Below are 21,597 nucleotides of genomic sequence, written 5' to 3'. Positions count from 1 at the left end.
AATGAACACGTAGTTCAAGAATACATAATCCGTACTCCCAGATCTTTAATTTGCCTCATTACCTAATCTATATTCCAGGATCTAAAACTAACCTCTTGATCTGATCCATACTCTCAGATCAAAAACTAACCTCCTAATCTGATCCATACATCCAGATCTAAAACAGGTTTGTCTCTTTATCCTTTTATCTCATGGTCCAACCCATCTTTTATCACCTACCAACAACCTCATCTTACCAATGTTCTACCCAACATATCTTTAGATACAAAATACATATATAGTTTAACTAATTAAAACTTATATAATTCATCCATATATTCACTTATAGCACGTATTTCATAGCAAATATTTAATATTTACGTGTAAGAAGAAAGTGACCACACACTCACTTGATTAGAAGATGATCAGACATCGCTACGACTTGTAGAAGTAGTATCCTTCGGTAGATCAGGAAGATCTTCACAAAAATTGGCTTCTCGCAGGCAGAGCTTTGGCTCGGGAATTGCACTTCTCGGGATCTTCGGGGCTTCGGGACTTGCTTCGGGGCTCGGGATTAATATCAGGGCTACGGGATATTTCTTGCACGAAAAACGATGCAAAACGGGAGAGAGAGAAGATAAAATGAGCAAAAGAATCGGCTGCCCTCGCATGCCTTTTATAGAGGCTGAAGCCTCGCATTACGTTGCGCGTAATGCTCAACACGCGACGCATACACTTCGGATTCGTCATCGGAGCACTTGAGTGTGAGGCGGGTCACACTTTGGTGTACGCTGGGCGTACTCAGCTATGTTGGGCGTAGTTCGGATAAGCTTGCTGATTCCTTCGGATATTCATCCGATTTAAAGATTAAATAATAAATATTATTTATTTAAAAACTTCGGAAATTCATATCATCATCATACGAACTCCGTTTTCGACGTTCTTTATATCCACGCGTAGGTGAGACTACGCTTTACAACTTTTGTTTAGACTTCGTCGACTAATTTTGAATTTATTTTTAGTAGGCCGAGACAGGAAAACTCCGTTATAAATTCAAAACTTCTTTATCTGGCGTCCGTTTTCGTCTGTCTTTTCACCATTGCACTACTATCAACGAGATCTTCAATTCTCGTTTAGATTGTTTCTACCAACAATCACTCGATTTCGAATTTGAGTTTCGGGCTGCATACTGCTAAGCTGAAACTTAAAAAAAATCATAACTTCCTCATACGAAGTCAGATTTAGGCATTCTTTTTATGCACGCTCTCGATTTAATGAACTCTACAACATTCGTTTAGATCACTAGGGCTAAATATCGCTCTATCTTAATTTCGTACTTTACGTCATTCAGCGTCGTGCCGGTTCTGTCACGAAACTTCGACATGTCATAACTTCTTCGTTATAACTCAGATTTCGGCGTTCTTTATACGTACGGAGTCCTTGTAACATATATACTACAACTTAGTTAAGATTATTCATCGTAAATAATCTTCTATCAAAAAGTCATTTTTGACGCTTATCGTCTCTAAGACGTTACAGAATCAGATGTCAAATTCTCAGTCTTTTTAAAAATTTTGATTTGTTCAGATTTAGTCAAAGTTTCATTCACAATGTTAACTAATTCATCTATATCAAGACATTCATCAGTTTTGACAATTCCATATGCATATCTATCAGCAGGAACTTTGTCAAACTCAACAATATTTTTCTCACAATCATACGAAATATTATCAACCTTCTCTCTTTCATATGCTAGAAAAGGCAATAATTTTCTATGTTGTTCCTTGCTAATTTCACACGAATGATGCAATGCAGTTAATTTGACATAAAGTCGTTTAGCAGAATTACAGTAAATATTACGTTGAGCTAACAAAATTTTTACATCACTAGTAAGAGAATCCCTATCACACATGATGTTTGTAACATGCAACTCTAAACATTCTATCTTGGCAATTTTCGAATCTAACTTCTTCTGAGTCTCTAACAACTGTGTGCTTAATTTCTTAGCTTTGTTACTAGCAGACACCACAAGTGAATCAAAGTAAGCAACATTATCATCAAAAGCAACAATTTATGAATCATATGCACTCAAAGGAATATTAAAGGATTCAAGTATAGAACGTACCTTAGTTTTCATTGGAGACTTATCAGCAAATTTGGATACAAAGCATCGACCTGTCACCTCTTCGTTCGAATCTTTCTCCAGATTCGCATACATGGCACCATGCGTAGGATTACCCATTTCTTCATCATCTGTCCCGAAGACTAGATCTGATAAGTGCCATCATCCTCCTGTTCACCTCTAGCCACCAAAGACATATTCCTTGCCTTAGCTCTCACTTCCTCTAGTCTCTTAGAATAGTACGCTTCGTCCTTCACTTTGTTCTTTCTTTCATCCTTCTTAAGAAGCATGCAATCATTTGCTAGATGATTTGCTCCGTTGCAGTAATGGCAATCCACACCCGAATCTCCTTTCAATTTCCTCTCATTCTTATCCTCAACTACTTTTCCATCATTCTTATCAAACTTATTTTTCTCTTCTACAACATTCTTTTTCACAAAACTTCCTGTTCCCTCACTTTGTTTCATTTTTGAATTAAACGGTTTCTTGAAAAACTTCTTGACTCGGTTGTTCGATTAAAAAGCGATTGCCTCATCATCTGAATTTATGATAAACCCCTCTTCATCATCAGAATCACCTTTTTCGACAGCTTCCTTTTTAGATACTTTAGAGACAAGAGCTAATGGACCACCCAGATTGAGCTTCGAAACTTCTGCTATTTCATTCACTTCATTTTCGTGTGTTTTTAGTTGATTGTACAAATTATTTAAAGAAGATGTGTCGAAACTCTATTGATTTTTCACCATCATGCTAACACTCATCCACTCCTTTTGAAGTCCCATCACAAATGTAAGATTGAACTCCATAGGAGACCTTGTGATTCCATATCGATTCCACCGATAAATCAACTCATTCAGGCAATCATAGTAAACTTCAATTGTTTCACTCTCCTTTTGTCTGAATTCTTTCAGTTCCATAAGACATTGCTTTACTGAATTGATTTTAGTCTTCTCGCTTCCCTGATATTTCTCCTTGTGAGTATTCCAGATTTCCTTTGCACTCTTACAACCACACACATAATTGCAAACCATAGGAGGCAGTGCACCTCTCAATTCTCTCATACAACGCTTTTCGTTTTTCTTCAACCTTGTGGATTGTTCATCAACAATAGTAGTAGAATTTGAAGATCCAATGTTTTGAACATTCAGTAGAGGTTGAGCAGTTCCTGAAATACAATTCCAGAGTTCTTCATCCAAGTCATTCAGATAATCCTCCATGTGATTAGCCCATTGGTCATAATACTCCGGAATTAACATAGGAATCTTTGTGGAAGATCCTAACAAATGAGAGAAAGAAGTCATTGTGTTCATGTTGAAGTTTGCCACTATCGTACGGATGAGAATTTTTCAGAAAACTTGAAGAAATTTGAATATGATTGAATGAATTGAACAGAAACTCAAAATCAAACACTTGATTATGCAAATCAAATGCAGAATCAAATCAAAACTGATGATCAGAGATGATTTTCTGAATCTAACAGTGCAGAAACTTTTGAATCAAACTTTACGATTCAAAAACAAAAGATTCAACTGAAAATCAGATCGCAGTAATGATTCCTGCTCTGATACCAAATGATGTGCCTATAGAACATGGTTTGGCATGCGGAATTAAAGATTGACAATGAACATGGTGATTTGAGTGTTTAAAAGATGTATTGAATATGTATGGTGTTACAACAAGGGACATAGATCTACATCTACATAAATAACACACACTTACACACTCACTTTTACATCTCTCAAGCGCACCTCTACATGTGGACTAAACCCACCTTATGTAGAGGTGTTTACATGTCTCTCTCTCACTCTCTATCTCACTAGTCAAAAGGCTAATACACCACATGCAAGTGGGTTTACAGAAGTCAACACATTACAAATTCATACATGGATAACTTTGCACCCTAACACATCTAATAATAGACCTGATGAAATACTTGAAAAACATATGGAAGAAAATAAAAAGAGCTTTGAACGCTACCAAAAATCTTTAGATATGAAGAATGTACAGAAAAAAAAATTAAAGAAGAAATATAAAGAGTGAAAAGATTTCAATCATTTTCATTGATCTCAGTGCCATTTCAGAAGATGGACGTGAAATTTGAAGAAATCGTTGCAACTATATTAAAATAAAATACAATATGTAGTAAAATGTGTATTTTAGGTATATTATTTTTTATTTAATGTACTATTCATAACTCTTAATTTCTAAATTGTAATCATTAATTAATATTTTGTCTTTGTAATTTTTAATTTCTAAATATTGTAATATTCTAGTTTTATTTATTAATATTATTTGTAAAAGAATTATGATAAATTGTCGATGTGACAATCCGTTGAATTGTTAAGAGTTTAGTAGAGTATAGAGTTTAATAGGTAAAATGATATAATTAGTGGAATGCTATATGACAATCCATTAAACTTTTAAGAATTCAATGCATTGGAGATAGGATAACATTGTTAAGTATGTATACTTATGTAGCAAGGTAAATACATCATCCTCACTTGTGTTCTAGATTTTATTGGTTATAAAACTTCTTGCATCCTATTTAAGAGTTTACAATTCGTCCTCTACATGTACTATTTTGTTGTTACTAATTAAAACTTTTAAATATGACCATTATCATATCAAACCAACTTAATATATAAAGTACACCATGAATAAATACCAACATGAAAAGACAATTGCACATAAATAAATTTGAATGAAGCCTTCAAAAGAAGCCAAAGAATGAAATTAAACAATCACACGGACATCAACTGTAAACCTTTTTATCATTGGAATATTTGTAACTTTAGAATTTGGCTTGTAGCTGATCCACCACACTCTTATCCACTTGGAATGCCTTGGCTAGAATATCCGTTGGAATTGAAGGATTTGCTCCGAAAACAGCATTTGCAATTGTTATAGCACCTGGGTTTTGACTGCTTAATGCAGCAATAACAACAGCATTTCCATTACCCACATTCCGCTGGAAATGAACAAGTCCCACAGGGAACACAAAAACATCACCCTTTTGCAACACCTTGGTGATAAAGCGGTTATCGGGATTAGAAGTGACAAATCCAACTTGTAGGGTCCCTTCAAGAACCGTAAGAATCTCTGTGGCTCTCGGGTGAGTGTGAGGAGGATTAAGTCCCCATGGTGCATAGTCAATTCGAACCATTGCGATGCCTAAAGTGTTTAGCCCTGGTAACTGAGTCGCAAAGACTGGGGTCACCTTTGATCCCAATTGGTTTGATGTGTTACCCCTAAGATGTAGCCCACTGAAGAAGAAATCAGCTGCTTGAACTTGCATCGGGTTCTTACATGTTACACCATTTACTTTGACTGCACATTAATGACAATATTTTGTTAATAGACAAGCAAGATTTTAAATAAAAGAGCACCTAAGTAGATATTACCTGAGCTATTGGGATCGGCTACACAAAAATCTTGGAGGGGACTAGGCTCGTAGGCTAAGGCAAGGTAGCTAAAAGTTAGAGCTACAACACTCAATAAAATGAATCTGTTCCACATTTCTTCAAATATTATTAATAACAGCAATGAAAGATAAAAAAAAAAATATGAAAGCTAAGGAATAAGAGGGACAATGCAGATGGTTTTTGGTGCTTTACGAAGCTGCTTTGTTCAATATATATAGGGCTAATCTGCATGGTTTTTTATCCTATTGTTTAATACATATATCTTATGTTTCTCTCTGCATCCAATGTAAAATAAGCTATCTATCAGAATTGCCGCCTAAGACATTAAGAACAACATTATGCTCGTTTGGATAAGGAATTGGTCAGCCGGCTTTCTGGCATCTTTTATTCCTTTATAGTGCTATGAAATGGTCAAATTAAATCCTGAAATGTTAAACACCGAAATTGCCTACCATGTTCTTCTTAATTAAGTGCTAGTTTTACAAAAATGATGATACCTTACATGGTAGTAACTATCATTTTGTGGTGTGGGTGATAGGATAGTGTTTTTTAGAATGACATTATATTATTTAGATAAAAAGCCAGCTGGTGACCCACAAGAGTACACGCAGGTGGCTGACAAGAGCACGAGAAAGGAAACAAAGCACCAACAATACAATGGGAAGTGTTTTTTAGGGGCTCTCAAAATTATATCATGAAAACCAACCAACATTTACTAACCGAACCAATAAAATTTGTAGCCGACCAAAATTTGTAGCCGACATGTTTGGTTGGTAATGTCGTACCAACTGAGCAATCTTGGTACGGTAATGGTACAAAAATTTCGATGTCATGGTAACACCATACCAATCAATTCATTATATATATATATATATATATATATATATATATATATATATATATATATAAAGCTAATGGTATATTTTGATTGTTAACTATCTTAATATTTATAGTTTTAAGAAAATTATCTTAAGTCATTTTGTTGTATTAGTCAATAGTTATTACCATGTTAAAACAAAAAATTATTTTTTATTTTAGCGTTACTTCAATAGAATTCTTTGTAAATTAAAAGAACTACATAACTAATAGTTTTACTAAACTTCAAAATTATATGATGTCTTTACTTATTTTTAAATCTTACAATAGAAAATTAAAAGATGTTGGTATATACCATTAACAGTTTGTATCAACCAAACATGTTGGTAGCCAAATATATTGGTACCAAATATACTTGGTACGGTGGTACGGTACTAGTAGCAAATTTTTTATACAAACTATAGTTTGTACGGTACACGGTTTACGAAAAAAGGAATTTGTACCGTACCAATTCCACGCCTAAATAATACCAACACCAAAACACCCATAAATTACGGATCTACAAAGATTGTGGCATACCAACTAAGTGACATAAAAGCCATAACTTGGACATGGACCAATACAAAAACCAATGGTGGAGGTACGGAGGAAACTGTCTATTCCCATAATGTACGTGCTATGTTGTTTTATGGCTTAGAAAAAAAAAAAAACTTGTAATGTAACACCTATTCCAAGTAAATGACTCATTTATGCTTTTAGGCAATTAAAGATGTAAAATGTGGATTTTCTAATGGCCACGACAAGGTGAAGGATACACCATGACGTGGCCATGGTTGTATAAAATACGCATCAATCTTGTGTGCCACGACATGACAAGCTTGTGGTCATGACGTGGCGGCTGCCTAAGGGCTTAACCCTAATTCTGGGGTTTGTGTCCCTATTTAAGAGAAGTGGTGGACAGGGTTTGTATACCCTCAGCCTCCATCACCTCCCTTTCACCCTCCAAGAAACCCTAGCCTCCCTTTTAACCTTGTGAGCTCTTTGTGGTGATTTTAGCTCCCATTGAAGAAGAAGAAGAAGAAGAAGAAGAAGAAGAAGAAGAAGATGTTTTTGGTTTATTGTTCTAGCTAGCAAATCTCCCCATCATCATCTTGTGTTGTGTTTAGGACTCTTGTAAGTCCTCAAGTTCGTTCCTTTTTTGTTCAAGCATGATAGATCTAGGTTTTTATCCATTTTCCTCCACGTTTGATCTAGGTTTTCATCTTAAGTGTTAGGATTTCATAAAGTTAGCAACTTTATGATTCCTTGAGGTCATTTTACGACCTCTTGTCCTAGATTTGGAAATTTATTTGTAACACCTGGTTTTATTTAGAAAGGTTTTATGCATGGACTCGGCGAGTTGGGAGATCAACTCGTTGAGTAGAGTCGTGATATCTTGGAACGCGGGATGGGACCGACTCGGCGACTCCGAGCTGTTTAAAGAAAACCCAAAATTTTGGGTTTTGCCCCTATATAAACGACATTATATTCCTTTGTAGTCTCCCTTAACATCATAAAAGATCGTTTACGGCCGCAAACACTTTGGTGTGTGAAGCAAGAGCTTTGGGAGCTTGAACCTTGGGATTGTGGAAGGAATTCCAAGCTTGAAGAAGAAGTATCAAGGGGAAAACACTAGATCTAGCATCTAGTTCGTATGGGGCATTGAATTGAGATATGAATCTGTTACCTTAAGCCTAGATTTTATTTGAGAGTTATGACAAACTTTGAGGAAATGGAAGCAAGCTTAGATCTGGACCTATCACAAGGATATGGTTCTAGATCTGGACCTTCTTAGGTCCCAAATATCATAAAGTTGAACCTTTTATTAAGTTCATTCCCTCTCCATGCATGAAAACCTTATTTGATGGTTAGTTTTGGTGTTATGGCCATATGAGGCTTTGCATGCACGTAAAGTTTGCAACTTTACGTGTTATCCATACTAGTAGAGTATAGATCTGAAGTTTGGGACCTTGAGTCCCACTGGAAAGGGTCGTAAACATAAGGGACTAAGGGGACTCGGCGAGTCGTGCAAGTGACTCGACGAGTCGAGAGGGTTTCCTCGTTTACGGCCAAGGGTTCACGGTCAAGGGTGTTCGGTTGGGAGTTTACAGCCGTAAACATCAAGGAACTCAACGAGTCTCTCGGATGACTCGACGAGTCAATGAGTTAAGCAAGGAACCTGATGAGTGGCTGATTGCACTCGTCGAGTCAAGGTCAATATGGACTGTTGATCTTGACTACAGACCTAGACTTTGACAGGTTTGACTCAGAGGAGCCTTAGGGGCTAAGTTAAGATTATTTATTTGTTGGTTATATGCAATTTGAGAGGAGCAGCGTAGGTCATCCCTAAATTCAGTCGCCGGTTCAGCTTTGTGAGGTGAGTTTTCTCACCATACCAATGGGTCTAAGGCAGTTTGGGAGGACCCATTCTATGTTAGTTGGTTTACTTGCTATGTAGAGGTGCGATATGTATGTATGCATGATATACGGTAGAGATAGCCTTTGTCGCTAATGGTAGAGATAGCCTTATGGCTAAAGGTAGAGACAACCTTTATGGCTGATGGTAGAGATAGCCTTGTGGCTAACAGTAGAGATAGATTCATAGCTAATTGACGTCTGATAATGGTAGAGATAGTTTTTACAGCTAATGTGATATGTGGTTTGTGTGGGGTATGCTCTGGGGACTCACTAAGCTTTCAGCTTACCGTTTGTGGATTTGTTTAAGGTACATCGGAGCCTAAGGGCAAAGGCAAGGCCTGATGATGTAGCGTGCACTCTATCTCTCTTTCCCTATATGGTTTGGGGGACACTCTGATGTTTGAAAATAATTTTGAAAACAATTATTGGGATTTTCATGTTTAAAGAAATATGGTTGACTAATTAAAAATGAAAATTTTCTTTTGTAAAATTTGGGTCGTTACATTATTGAGTTATGAGTTCCATGCATTAGATTTGATCTCATTTCTCTCCATTTGAACCTAGCATGAGTTTCTAGACTTGCATTGCACATGCATTAGGTTGTGAAGAGAAGTTCCCATGGTATGACAGATTGACCATCATGGCATGGTGATGGACAGCTTCGCGACTATTTTGTCCTAACGTGGTTACGATGTGGGGGTCAGTTGGGGCTGGCTTTGACCGTTGACTGTTTGAACAGTTTGACTTTTGGTCGAAATTTGAGGGGTGTTAAGCTATAGTATGAGGTTTAGCTTGTGTTTGGTTTAAGAGGTTTGTGTGGCTAATTTTGTGGGACTGTGAGTAGTAGATTACAGCTCCTAGTTCAGGTGAGTCTTCTCACTGTATTACCTATGTCATAGTGGTATGCGTGAGACATTAGTTGAGTCTTATTTGTTGATTGTTGTTATATGTGTACCTGAGTTGTTGATAACTCTAAGACTGCTGATAATCCGTAGGGTTGCTGATAACCCACAAGGTTTTTGATGACCCATAAGGTCACTGTGAGCCCATAGGACTACTCATAGCTTCAAGATTGCTGATAACCCATAGTTGTTTATATTTGTTGTGGTGTATGTGATATTTAGGACTGCTAATAGTCCTTTAGGCTGCTGATAGTCCAAGGGTTGTTGATAACCCATAGTTGATTATCATGTTGTGATGTATGTGATATTTAGGACTGCTAATAGTCCTTTAGGCTGCTGATAGTCCGAGGGTTGTTGATAACCCATAGTTGATTATCATGTTGTGATGTATGTGATATTTTGGGGAACTCACTAAGCTTTGTGCTTACAGTTGTGGATTAAATGTTTTTCAGTTACTTATCAGATTGCGAAGGTAAGACTATACACACATCAACAATTTTATGATTCGAGATTCCACATAAACATTTGTCACTGTATAGGAAAAAATGCATCACTATAAGTATATTATGGTCACTGTTGAACATCTTATGGGTGACTAAATGTAAACATTTGTCACTACATAGGAAAAAATATGTCACTATAAGTATTTTATAGTTACCATCAGATTTCTTGTGGGTGACTAAATGTAAACATTTGTCACTGTATAGGAAAAAACCTCACTATAAGTATTTAATGACCAGTGTCGAATTTCTTGTGGGTGACTATATATGTCATTGTGTAGGAAAAAATACGCCACTATAAGTACTTTATGGTCATTTTCAAATTTCTTATGGGTGGCTAAATGTAAATATTTGTCACTGTAAAGGGAAAAACACGTCACTATAAGTATTTTATGATGGCGATTAAATTTATGATTTGTTTTAAGCATAACAATAGTCACGATATAATATTAAACATGTCACTACAACTTATCAATAGTCCTAATAAAAGAAATAGCACGTAACTATACTTATTTTATGGTCACCGTGTAATTGTTTTGTGAATGAGTAAATGTACACAGTAGTCATTCTATAAGAATATTCTCATCACTAAAATTATTTTATTGTGACACTTTACCTTCTGGTGATAAAAGTTACAAAATAGTCATAATAAAATAAATTAAAAGTGACTATAATTATATTATAGGTGATGGTTATTAAAATAAGTTGGATATAACTTCAAAAACTTCCCACCATACAGTGACGAGTTTAACCTGTAGCAACGGGTGTTTATGGGTTATAGTCAACACAGTTAAATGTCACCATAACTTATCATCAATGACATGACATTTCCTTATACATTAAATGAAAAAACAAACTTGTCATAAATGCTAATAGTGACGGGTTTTTGCATCAACAGAACCAATTTTTGTACTCGTGTAAGGGGTAGTTTGATATCTTGTTGACTGGGTATGGTTAACACTTTTTGGCTAACCCAGTCCAATCTGCATTTTTGATACATGAGAAAATGGGCATGACCTGGTCAACACTTCCTGATACGGCTCTAAAAAAGAGGTTGACCAAGTAGGTACATAACATAATAACAATCGTGCCCTAATAAAAAACAAGGCTCCTCCAAAATCCAACTCCATCAATGTTTACACCCATTTCAACAGTGCTTTCTTCTTCTCCTTGCACCAGACTTCCAACATTGCTCCTTCCTTCTCCACCTCCCATATATGTGTTGCTCCTCCCACCTCCGACCTATGTCTTTACCGTTGTAATCCAACGTCATTGCTCCATCTTGAACGAAACTCCCCACCGGCTGCTTCACCTCTAGTGACATTTGTCATTGCTTCTTCCCCCCCCCCCTCCCCCCCCTTCAACTTTTTTCTTTACTGAAGTCTATCATTGTCAAAGTCAATTTCATCGACCTCATGAGTCTGTAATTCATCTATCATACACTCTCAATCTATTTCATATTGTTGTTGATAATTTGATATTGATTCCATTGTAACTTGTAAATATCCTTTCATATGGTACTTACTATGAAATAATGATATTACTTATAAATCGGGGATTACTATGGCTTCATGAATGGGGGCGGTTGTTATTCAAGCCATGTCCATTACTATTTGACAGCTATGGTGACAGTTTTGTTCTCTTTTTCTTCAGCCATTCAAGCCATGTCCATTACTATTTGACAGCTATGGTGACAATTTTGTTCTCTTTTTCTTCAGCCTTAGGTAAGGAAACATAATATTGTTGGTTGTTGTTCAAGCTCAAATTGCAAACCATTTGGTACTATAGCCTAGTTCTTATGGTTGGATTGGCAAAAGTTTGATGAATTTTTTTTTTATACTTCACATGCATGGATTTTTTTTATATATATTTTTTTGTATATTCTCTTGACATGGTCATGTTATAGATTCATTTTAATTAAGATTTTCAAGAGTTTACTATATTTCTAATCGGCATGGTCTTGTTATATGTTTATTTTAATATTAAGGGGTTGTTTGATAGTTTATGTTTGAGTCAGTTCTGACTGAGCCATAGACTGATTCGATCCACTTCAGTATTCACGATCTCCCTGTTTCTTGATAACTCTCTCCCTTTCAAATTTTACGATCAAAATTTACCCTCTATTACAACTTGCATCAAGAGAGGCGGAGGTTGGTGGGGGAACCTACATCACGAGAGGCGGAGGTTGGCGACGCTTACGGCGGCGGTGAAAGTGTCCTGCGGGAGGGACCTTTTGAAAGAGGAAGAGTCGTTTGATGGGCTCTGTGGAAGACATTGTGGTGAAGGCGTTGGAAGGATTCTAGGACACAAATGTTTTTCTCTTATCACCTACTCAGTCAGCTTTTGTTTTCTTTAGGACCGAGTCAGGAAGGAATGACCGGGTAAGAAGCATATTTGGCATGTATCAAACACAGTGACCGGACCGATTCAGCCAAAAAGTATAGACCGGACCAGGTCTGCATAATATCAAACATGCCCTAAGTAATCAACATATCATTGATGTTATTTGATAGTTACAGTTTTAATTATGTAGAAAATATGAATTTGTATTTTTTTGAGTTGCAAACAAAACACAAAATTTTAAATCACCAATACCCTACACTCTCTGTCATCGGTAGAATTCCTCCGAATTTCCGAACCAAGCTCGACATGGCGAGGGTCGGCCCGGTGTTCGCTGAGGTTGCTGATTAACGAGGCCAATCCGTCTGGTCTTATGTTAATACACAAAAGTATAATAATATAATTCGGATCGGAACCGGACCGAACCGACATGAACTCGAATAACCCGAAAACTAAATAAGGGTAATTGCATGAACCGAAAACCAAACCGATTAACCAATACGAGTTCGGTTCGGTTCATGTATAAATTGGTTCGATTCGGTTATTACCCGAAGAACATGTACAAGATGATTAAAGACCTAATATAACCGACAAAAAAAAAACTGAATGAACCTTATTATGATTCTTTAACCTCAATAACCTGAATAATAGAATAACAATGTACTTTTATACATCAACATAAAACATTTAAAGACTAACATAACACAATAACACATTAAAAGAATTACATTTACATAGTAGATTAATATAATGAGAATTAATTTATTACTTGAGTTTCTTGAGTTAGAGGCTTGGAACACAATTTTCCATGACTAGGCAAAATAGGAATTCGTGAATCCTTAGAGACAATAGGAATGGTTGATTTTTGAAAGTCTGAAATAAGATGAATGATCGACAAAAGTGATTTCAAGTTTGGAAATAAATGAGAATATTGGTCGATTTTGAAACGACAAGAACGAGCGTAAGATTTTTTTTTTTTTTTTATGGACGACGAGGACAGAAGTATGAATAGTAATTTTGATTTCTATCGATCAGAGAAAAAGGACGATGAATGCTTATTCGGGTTGGGTATTTAGAACCAAATAAACTCTTATTTCAATAACCCGGACCGAATAATTCAAAACCAAATAAACATAATATAAATACCCAAAACTCGAATCAAATTAATTGTTGGGTTTTGGGTTCGGATTTCTAGGTCAAATTGTCATACCTTGCAGAGATTTATTCGGGAAGAAGCCAAAACTTATCACCAAATCTCTAATTCCACGCGCAAGTCTTTGGAATATGCGATACCCTACTCTCATAGATGCTGATTAGCAAGCAGTGCAGACTCTAGAGGAATACGATCCCCGTGTGGCCCTAGTTGGAAAGCCACCTCTCCGGTATTATTCACGGGAAAAAAATGGCGTTTTTGCTCTTCTTCTTCATCTTCTCCTCTCATTAACTCTCATTTACCCTCAACTTTCTCTTTCAATCATCGCCCTTTTCTTCACCAAATCATACGCAAACTTCGCGTAACACAGCGCACAGATTCGGATTAAAATTTACTCTTCTTATCAACGTAAGTGGCCACAAACGTTTTGAAATTAGATTTCATTGATTTTGGAAGAATCGATCACTTTCCTACTCCATTCTCTTTGGTTCTTGGTTGATTTCAGTTTTGCTTGGTAAATCTTGGGTTTTTATATTACACTTTCTGTTTGTTTGATTAAATTTATTGCATCGGTAATCGCTTGATTTGGGGATGAGAAATAGAAATTCACACGTCTTACTTTCTGTGTGAATGATATACACGGATGTGTTGTAGTCGCGTTAGGGTTTTGGAGGAATCAACACTGGAAATCGAGGAAACACAAGTCGAAATGGATAGCCCTACTGCAGTAACTACCCCTCCAGATTCAGTTCCTACTTCGAATGACGATCAACCTCGGTTAAAGTTTTTGTGTAGTTTTAATGGCAGCATATTGCCTCGTCCACAAGATGGGAAACTTAGATACGTTGGTGGAGAGACACGGATTGTGAGTGTTCCACGAGATATCAATTTTGAAGAACTGATGGGGAAGATGAAGGAGTTGTTTGATGGAGCTAGCGTATTGAAATATCAGCAACCAGATGAGGATCTCGATGCTCTTGTTTCCGTTGTGAATGATGATGATGTCACAAATATGATGGAAGACTACGAAAAGTTAGGTTCAGGAGATGGATTCACTCGCCTTCGGATCTTCTTGTTCTCAAGCATCGAACAAGATGATTCAATACATTTTGTTGAGAGAGATGAAAGGGACAATGAAAGAAGATATGTTGATGCTTTAAACAGTCATAATGACTTCCCTGAAGTTCAAGGAATGACTCCAGTGGATGATGTTCAGTTGATAGATCAGTACTACAATCAGTTGAACATAGACAATAATCTTCAAAACCAGAGGAATTTTGAGATGCCAATGATGGGAGTTAACTTGCGCCATGTAAACATCCCTCACCAACACTCTCCAACTCAAAAGTATCCTGACATGGAGTCACCATGGAGTCCTGCATACTATTCTCCAAGACATGAATTCCCGAATTCGCCCTCCTCTTCACGTTACCATTCTCCTTATACTGATCAAGTTGATAGAGTTCCTCAAGAAGATTATTTCAGGCAACAACAACATTTCAATCATCAACCTCAGTATGATCAACAGTCTCCATTACCACAGAATCCTGTATGGATGCCACCAACAAACGGTTTTCCTGGTAATATTCTTCCAATAAATGAAGCTCTGGATATTCCTAACATAGGGAATGGTTTTCCTCATGTTGCTGAAGGTGGAATTTGGCATGGAAATTATCCAAATGCTTATGGGAATGAGAATCTTTATCATCCATCATCACATGGGCATGTGCCTCCTAATGCTTTCTGGAGAAATGGTCAAACTCCTTCTCATGGACATGGACATGGGATTCCTCCTTATGAAGCATCACAAGAAAATGGTGCATGTAACATAGGATATATAAGGACTAATAGGGAATCTAGTCCTAGGATTCCAGTTGGAATGGAGAATCAGAATCTTTGGGTTGATTCATCTCCTAAAGTTACACCCATTAATGGTGGTGTTAGTTTTACTGATCATTCTTATGGGCATCGTATACCTACTGAACCAGTCCCATTTGTGCCTCCACCTGTTCAGTTTATGCCTGAACCCGTTCAACTCAGTCCTGACCCGGTTCAGATCATTCCTGACCCGGTTCATTTTACTCCTGAAATACTGAGTAACTTAAAGGAAAAAGATGGTTTTGGAGGAGAAAACTTGAATCTACCAATCAATCAAGTTAATGGAGATGAAAGCTCTCATAAAGACAAGACTCCTTCTCTTAAAAGCGAAGAACATGAGGTCCATGATTTGAGTAATGCACCTCAAAACATTGAATCTGTAAACAAATCTCAGTTAGAAGGTGCTAAAGAGGTGGAAATTGAAGCTCAAGATGATGTGAATGATGCTAAAGTTTGTTTTTTTATAGGAGATGTGGTGAGTAAAGATCAAAGATCACTAGTTATTACTTTTAAGCTTCAAGTATTAATCACTTTTCATCTTTGATCTATTTATTTGTTTTTTTTTATAGGACACAAACACAAACACAAACACACAGGTGGATTTAGATAGGGATTCTGGAAGTGACAACCAAAGCAATTCTAAGATTGAAGAAACAAAGGCTGAAGAGGAAGCTAAGTCTAGGGGTTTACAGGTTCTTTCTTTTCTACATATATTGTGTTTTCTTTTTGGATTTACTTGAATTTTTGGTATATGCATTTGACATTTTGTTTTCGTTTACATTCTTTATTAGACAATAAAGAATGATGATCTTGAGGAAATACGGGAGTTAGGATCAGGTACATATGGAGCTGTTTATCATGGAAAATGGAAGGGGTCAGATGTAGCAATCAAAAGAATAAAAGCAAGTTGTTTTGCTGGAAGGCCTTCTGAAAGAGAACGTTTGGTATAATTACACTAATACCCTTAAACATTTTATCAAACAAATCTTGTGAGCAGTAATTGATTATAGATTACTCTTAAGTAAAAAGGTTTTCTTGAGAATGGTTTTACTTTGATTATCATACAGGGACTCAATCTGCTCTTTTAGATCCTCCTTTTTGATTCATTTTAAATTTATTTATATATATATATATATATATATATATATATATATATATATATATATATATATATATATATATACACAGATTGCAGATTTTTGGAAGGAGGCATTGATTTTAAGCTCATTGCATCATCCAAATGTGGTGTCTTTTTATGGAATAGTTCGTGATGGGCCTGATGGATCTTTGGCTACTGTAACTGAGTTCATGGTTAATGGATCTCTCAAACAATTCTTACAGAAAAAAGACAGGTGGATTTTCCATTTTTCTCAAGGGTATTTTGGACATTTCACTAACGGTTTAAAGTGACAGAACTATTGATCGGCGTAAGAGACTTATCATTGCCATGGATGCTTCTTTTGGAATGGAATATTTGCATGGAAAAAACATCGTTCATTTTGATCTAAAATGTGAAAACCTTCTTGTCAATATGAGAGATCCACACAGACCAATTTGCAAGGTATTGAATTATTTCAATTAAAATCATTTTTTTATTTTTATTCTTTTAAATATTTTATTGAGATTTATCATTTGTGTAGATTGGAGATCTTGGCCTATCAAAAGTAAAACAACACACTTTGGTTTCTGGAGGTGTTCGAGGAACATTGCCTTGGATGGCACCCGAACTTCTTAGTGGCAAAAATCACATGGTATCCGAAAAGGTACATCACCAAGTGTGGAAATTACTAAAATACCCCTATTCCATTACGACCATTTATGGATAGATGTAATCATGTATGTGTTTGTTGTTTTTTGTAGATTGATGTTTACTCATTTGGGATTGTCATGTGGGAATTGCTCACGGGAGATGAACCTTATGGAGATTTGCATTGTGCTTCCATAATCGGTAAATTCAAGAAATAGCAACCTACTTTCCTTTCTTTATAAATATCTACCCACTTTTAACAATGCCATAATTTGGTAGATTTTTCAAATTATTGAAAATAAAAAAAGGTTAATCTCTTAAAAGACCTTATATTTTGTGTGTTTTTATTTTTCCAAATTAATCCTCAGCTTTATTTTTTTCCTGAAAAAGAACTTGTATTTTTTTCATTTTCTCCAAAAAAACCCCTCAACTTTGTATTTTTTTCCGAAAAAAACCTTCAACCTTCTAATTGTTTCCGAAAAAACCTTAAACTTATGTAGTTTTTTTTTTTCCCGAAAGAACCCTCTCATTTTACAAGTTCTTTTGGAAAAGGGTTAATCTCGTAAAAGACCTTATATTTTATGTTTTTTTTCCGGATTAAGCCTTAAATTTATTTTTTGCCTGAAAAAGGCCTTGTATTTTTTTTTTCATTTTCTCCAAAAAAAAACCTCAACTTTGTATTTTTTTTTTTTCCGAAAAAACTCTCAACCTTCTAAAAAAGTTGAGGATTTGTTTGGAAACATGTAGAAGGTTGAGGGTTTTGTTTTCGAAAAAAAAAATAAAGAAGAGGTTTAATCTGAAAAAAAAAACACAAAATATAAGGTCTTTTATGAGATTAACCAAAAAAAAAAAAATCAAAAGTACAATGCTATAATTTGAAAATGAGATTTATTAATTAATGTAGGAGGAATTGTGAACAATTCATTACGTCCAACAATCCCAACATGGTGTGACCCCGAATGGAAGGCATTAATGGCAAGCTGTTGGTCTTCTGATCCAACCGAAAGGCCTTCTTTTTCACAAATTTCACACAAGTTAAGAACAATGGCTGCAGCTATTAATGTTAAATGATACAAAAAGGACCCATCAACTTCCAAGATATGTCAAATTCACCCCCCCCTGGACTTGGGACTCTTTTGCACCCCTTTTTGGGTCTCTCTTTTGTATATAATACTATAACTCAGCGACTCGCTAGTATTATTGTCGTTTGTTTTAGTAGACAATAATATATTTAGCATGTGAAAGTAAAACATAGAAGATCAATTTTTTGATCTTATGATTCCCGATGTACACAACGTTTTATATGGCGTATGGAGGAAAATTTGTATTTTAATTTGGTTTAGGAAATCTTGTTTTGTTTTTTGCTGTTAGGGTGTTGGATTTCGAATAGCTGTCTAGTTATGATATTATAGCAATGGTTAGACCTGGCAATGAGGCGGGTTTTGAGCGAATCGACCTTGATCCAAAACCTTTTAAAAAATTTCAAAATCCAATCCAAACCTGCTCCGTAACCCGCAGGGTTTTCAATAATCAAACACATACCCTTATTCATCGAATCAGTAGATATCCAAACCCGCCCCATAATCCGTAGGATTTTTGAATAATCAAACACATTTTACTTAAATCATAAAATCACATTTATTAAATAAAAAATGTTGATTTAGAATACATGTTACTTACTCGTAGACGTTCAATTGGAATTAAAATCTTTATTGTAGTTACTTCTGATTATTTTTTGAGCGTCAATTGCATTGATAGAGAATAACAGTTACAAATTTTCTTCTGGTTGATAAATGACTTCATTGATTTATAAATGAAATTTGTGATTGCATGACGAAATATAAATGAAATGACATGATGATTTTTGAGAAAATGCTGAAAGTATAGAAGTTGAGTCTACGAGTCTTATGTAAAAACAGTTTAGTTTTTGGCCTTTTCTCTTTGGATTTTCGATTGGAATTTAAAGTAAACATTAAGTAGTATAAAATATAAATGTATACTTCTAAAATTTATGTGGGGGCGGGTTATAAACAGATCGGATCGGTGATGATCCATACCCGACCCTTTTAATAAAAGGGTTAGCGGGTACGGGTCGTTAACGGGTAAACAGATAAAAAACTATGCTCCAAACCCATATAATTGTTACGGGTTTGGATCGGATCAGGGTCAAAAACACGCTCCATTGCGAGGCCTAGCAATGGTATTCAAATAGAAAATAACTTTTATTGCTTTGATTGGGTGGGTTTTTTTGAAGAATAAGAAAAAAAAAATGATGGGGAATGTGCTTAAGTTGAGTCATTTTTTTGACGCATAATGATTTTATAAGAAGAAAAGTGGAACTAAATTTAACTTTAAAAGTCATAAACTTCTTTATTAATTTAACTTTACTGTTAACTTTTCGTTGAACCTATACTGATAATCTATGAGGGTGTTTGGGATTACTTTTCGGTAAATTACACGAATGGTCCCTATGGTTTGGGGGAATCTGCATGTTTATTCTCTTGGCATGATTTTTAACTCGTACAGTCCCTATTATATAATTTTGTTCCGCATTTGGTAATTGTCAGACCTAAAAAGACTATATTGCCCTTGATGATATTCTTTAATCTTTTTAAACTCTTATTTTAATTATTGTATGGAATAAATTATTGAACAAATACACTATACTGACTCTACCTCTTCCCTTTATCCCTCCCTAACCCCTGCCCCTACATCTCCTCATAGACTCGTCAACGGCAGGGTGGAGGAATGATTGCTTGATCTATCTTCTTCCGATGGTGTACTGGTGTTCTTTTGGGCGAAAAGAGATAGAGAGATGGGAAGAGAGATACATAAGACGGTGAGAGTCTGAGAGGTTTAAGCGGCACCAGGAGGGCAAGAGACAGGGAGTTTGGTAGATCATCGGTGATTGGTGGAGGTTTATAAGCGACAACTGGTTTTTACTATTTAGACGGGAGAATGGATGGGAGACAAGGGAAGTGATGGATCTAGGAAGAAGGGAACGGGCAACGAAAAAGCACATTTTAGAACTCGACTTCGATTGTTGGTCCAGTTCTCAAAACACAATTAAACACCACTACTACTTCTGACAGAGATCTTAGTTTAGGTTTGACAGGCAGCAGGAGTATGCTGGAGAAGAAGGTATCTCAGATGGCGGTACAGATGTGAACTAGAGAGACAAGAATGACGTTCTTAGTTTTGGACTTTTTTATTAAATAATATTAAAATAAATAATAAAAAATTAAGAAAGGATATTTCAGTCATATTAGGTATGGCAAGGACCAAACACGCAACAAAATTATATACTAGGGACCTTCCGAGTTAAAAATCATGCCCATGGACTAAACGTGTAGATTCCCCCAAATCACAGGGACCATTCATGTAATTTACCCATTACTTTTTAACCTTAAAAGTTTTTTTTTTTTGAAAAATGACTTTTTGCGTAAGCAGTTTCTTAAAATGTGTTTGGATTAGCTTTTGATGGGCGAAAACCAAAATTTGTTTTTAAAACGTGTTTGGCTTAACTTTTACATGTAAAGCGACTAAAAAGGACATGCTTAAAAAGTGTTTGGGTAGTTGTAATGGGTATAAATGTAATTTACTTGGTAAGATGTTAAAAAATCACAAAAATATCCGATTTCATGACTTTTGAAAAAACTGCTTTTTGTTCATGGCGAAAAGTTGTTTTAAAAAGAACTTTGGTAACACTTAGTTCCAGTATGAATTTATTTCCTTAAATTGTGATTTTTCCTGTTGAACTCGGTGAGTTGAAGGCTTCAACTCGACATGTTGAGTGGATTTTGGCCGCGAGAATTAATGGACCAACTCGACGAGTTGGGGTGCCTCAACTCGACGATTTGGCGGCTGGGAAGGAAACCATAATTTTTAGGGTGTTGCACCCTATTTAAAGGCATTAAGTCTCTTGGCTGGCCTCCTTAGCAGCCTCCTCTGTCCAGAAAACCCTAAATGAGTGTATCCTCGTCCTTGAGAGTGTGTGAGCTTGGAGAGAAGACCTAGATCCAACATCTCCCTACCCTTTTCAGTCATTTGGAGGTATAAAGTTAATACCTTGCTTTGTTATTATTTTGGATCTATTGTTTTGGGCTCATGGTTGAGTTGCCCAAGAAGTTGAGTTTTCTAGTGGTTGTCATGTTAGATCTAGCCATGTTATGGCCTTATTTGACTTAAAGTTGCAAACTTTACTAGATCTTAGGTCCCATTTATGCATTAAGTCCTTTATTAAATCCATTTTGAGTCTTAGGGTTCCTTTTAGCATGCATG

The 21,597-nt window shown here is 35.9% G+C and overlaps 2 protein-coding genes across 2 annotated transcripts; one reads left to right on the top strand and one right to left on the bottom strand.

Annotated features, from left to right (window-relative positions):
* Nucleotides 1–4,797: 4,797 nt before the first annotated feature.
* Nucleotides 4,798–5,797, bottom strand: LOC145061807 (putative germin-like protein 2-1). Its single transcript, XM_079009382.1, has 2 exons — nucleotides 5,503–5,797; nucleotides 4,798–5,428 (listed from the first exon to the last, which is right to left on the bottom strand). Exons 1-2 carry the CDS (start codon nucleotides 5,615–5,617, stop codon nucleotides 4,893–4,895), a joined length of 651 nt encoding a protein of 216 aa, XP_078865508.1. The 5' UTR covers nucleotides 5,618–5,797; the 3' UTR covers nucleotides 4,798–4,892.
* Nucleotides 5,798–13,794: 7,997 nt separating this feature from the next.
* Nucleotides 13,795–18,649, top strand: LOC145060986 (kinase superfamily with octicosapeptide/Phox/Bem1p domain-containing protein). The gene is made up of 8 exons (XM_079008330.1): nucleotides 13,795–16,044; nucleotides 16,139–16,261; nucleotides 16,361–16,513; nucleotides 16,758–16,921; nucleotides 16,983–17,130; nucleotides 17,210–17,332; nucleotides 17,430–17,517; nucleotides 18,221–18,649. Exons 1-8 carry the CDS (start codon nucleotides 14,335–14,337, stop codon nucleotides 18,385–18,387), a joined length of 2,676 nt encoding a protein of 891 aa, XP_078864456.1. The 5' UTR covers nucleotides 13,795–14,334; the 3' UTR covers nucleotides 18,388–18,649.
* Nucleotides 18,650–21,597: the final 2,948 nt, after the last annotated feature.

The sequence above is a fragment of the Lactuca serriola genome, chromosome 7 (genome assembly GCF_051521515.1).
Source record: "Lactuca serriola cultivar US96UC23 chromosome 7, Lser_US96UC23_V15, whole genome shotgun sequence".
NCBI classification, from domain to species: domain Eukaryota; kingdom Viridiplantae; phylum Streptophyta; class Magnoliopsida; order Asterales; family Asteraceae; genus Lactuca; species Lactuca serriola.
Note: the sequence above shows the minus strand (reverse complement) of the source record. Positions and strands in the feature narration are given on the sequence as shown.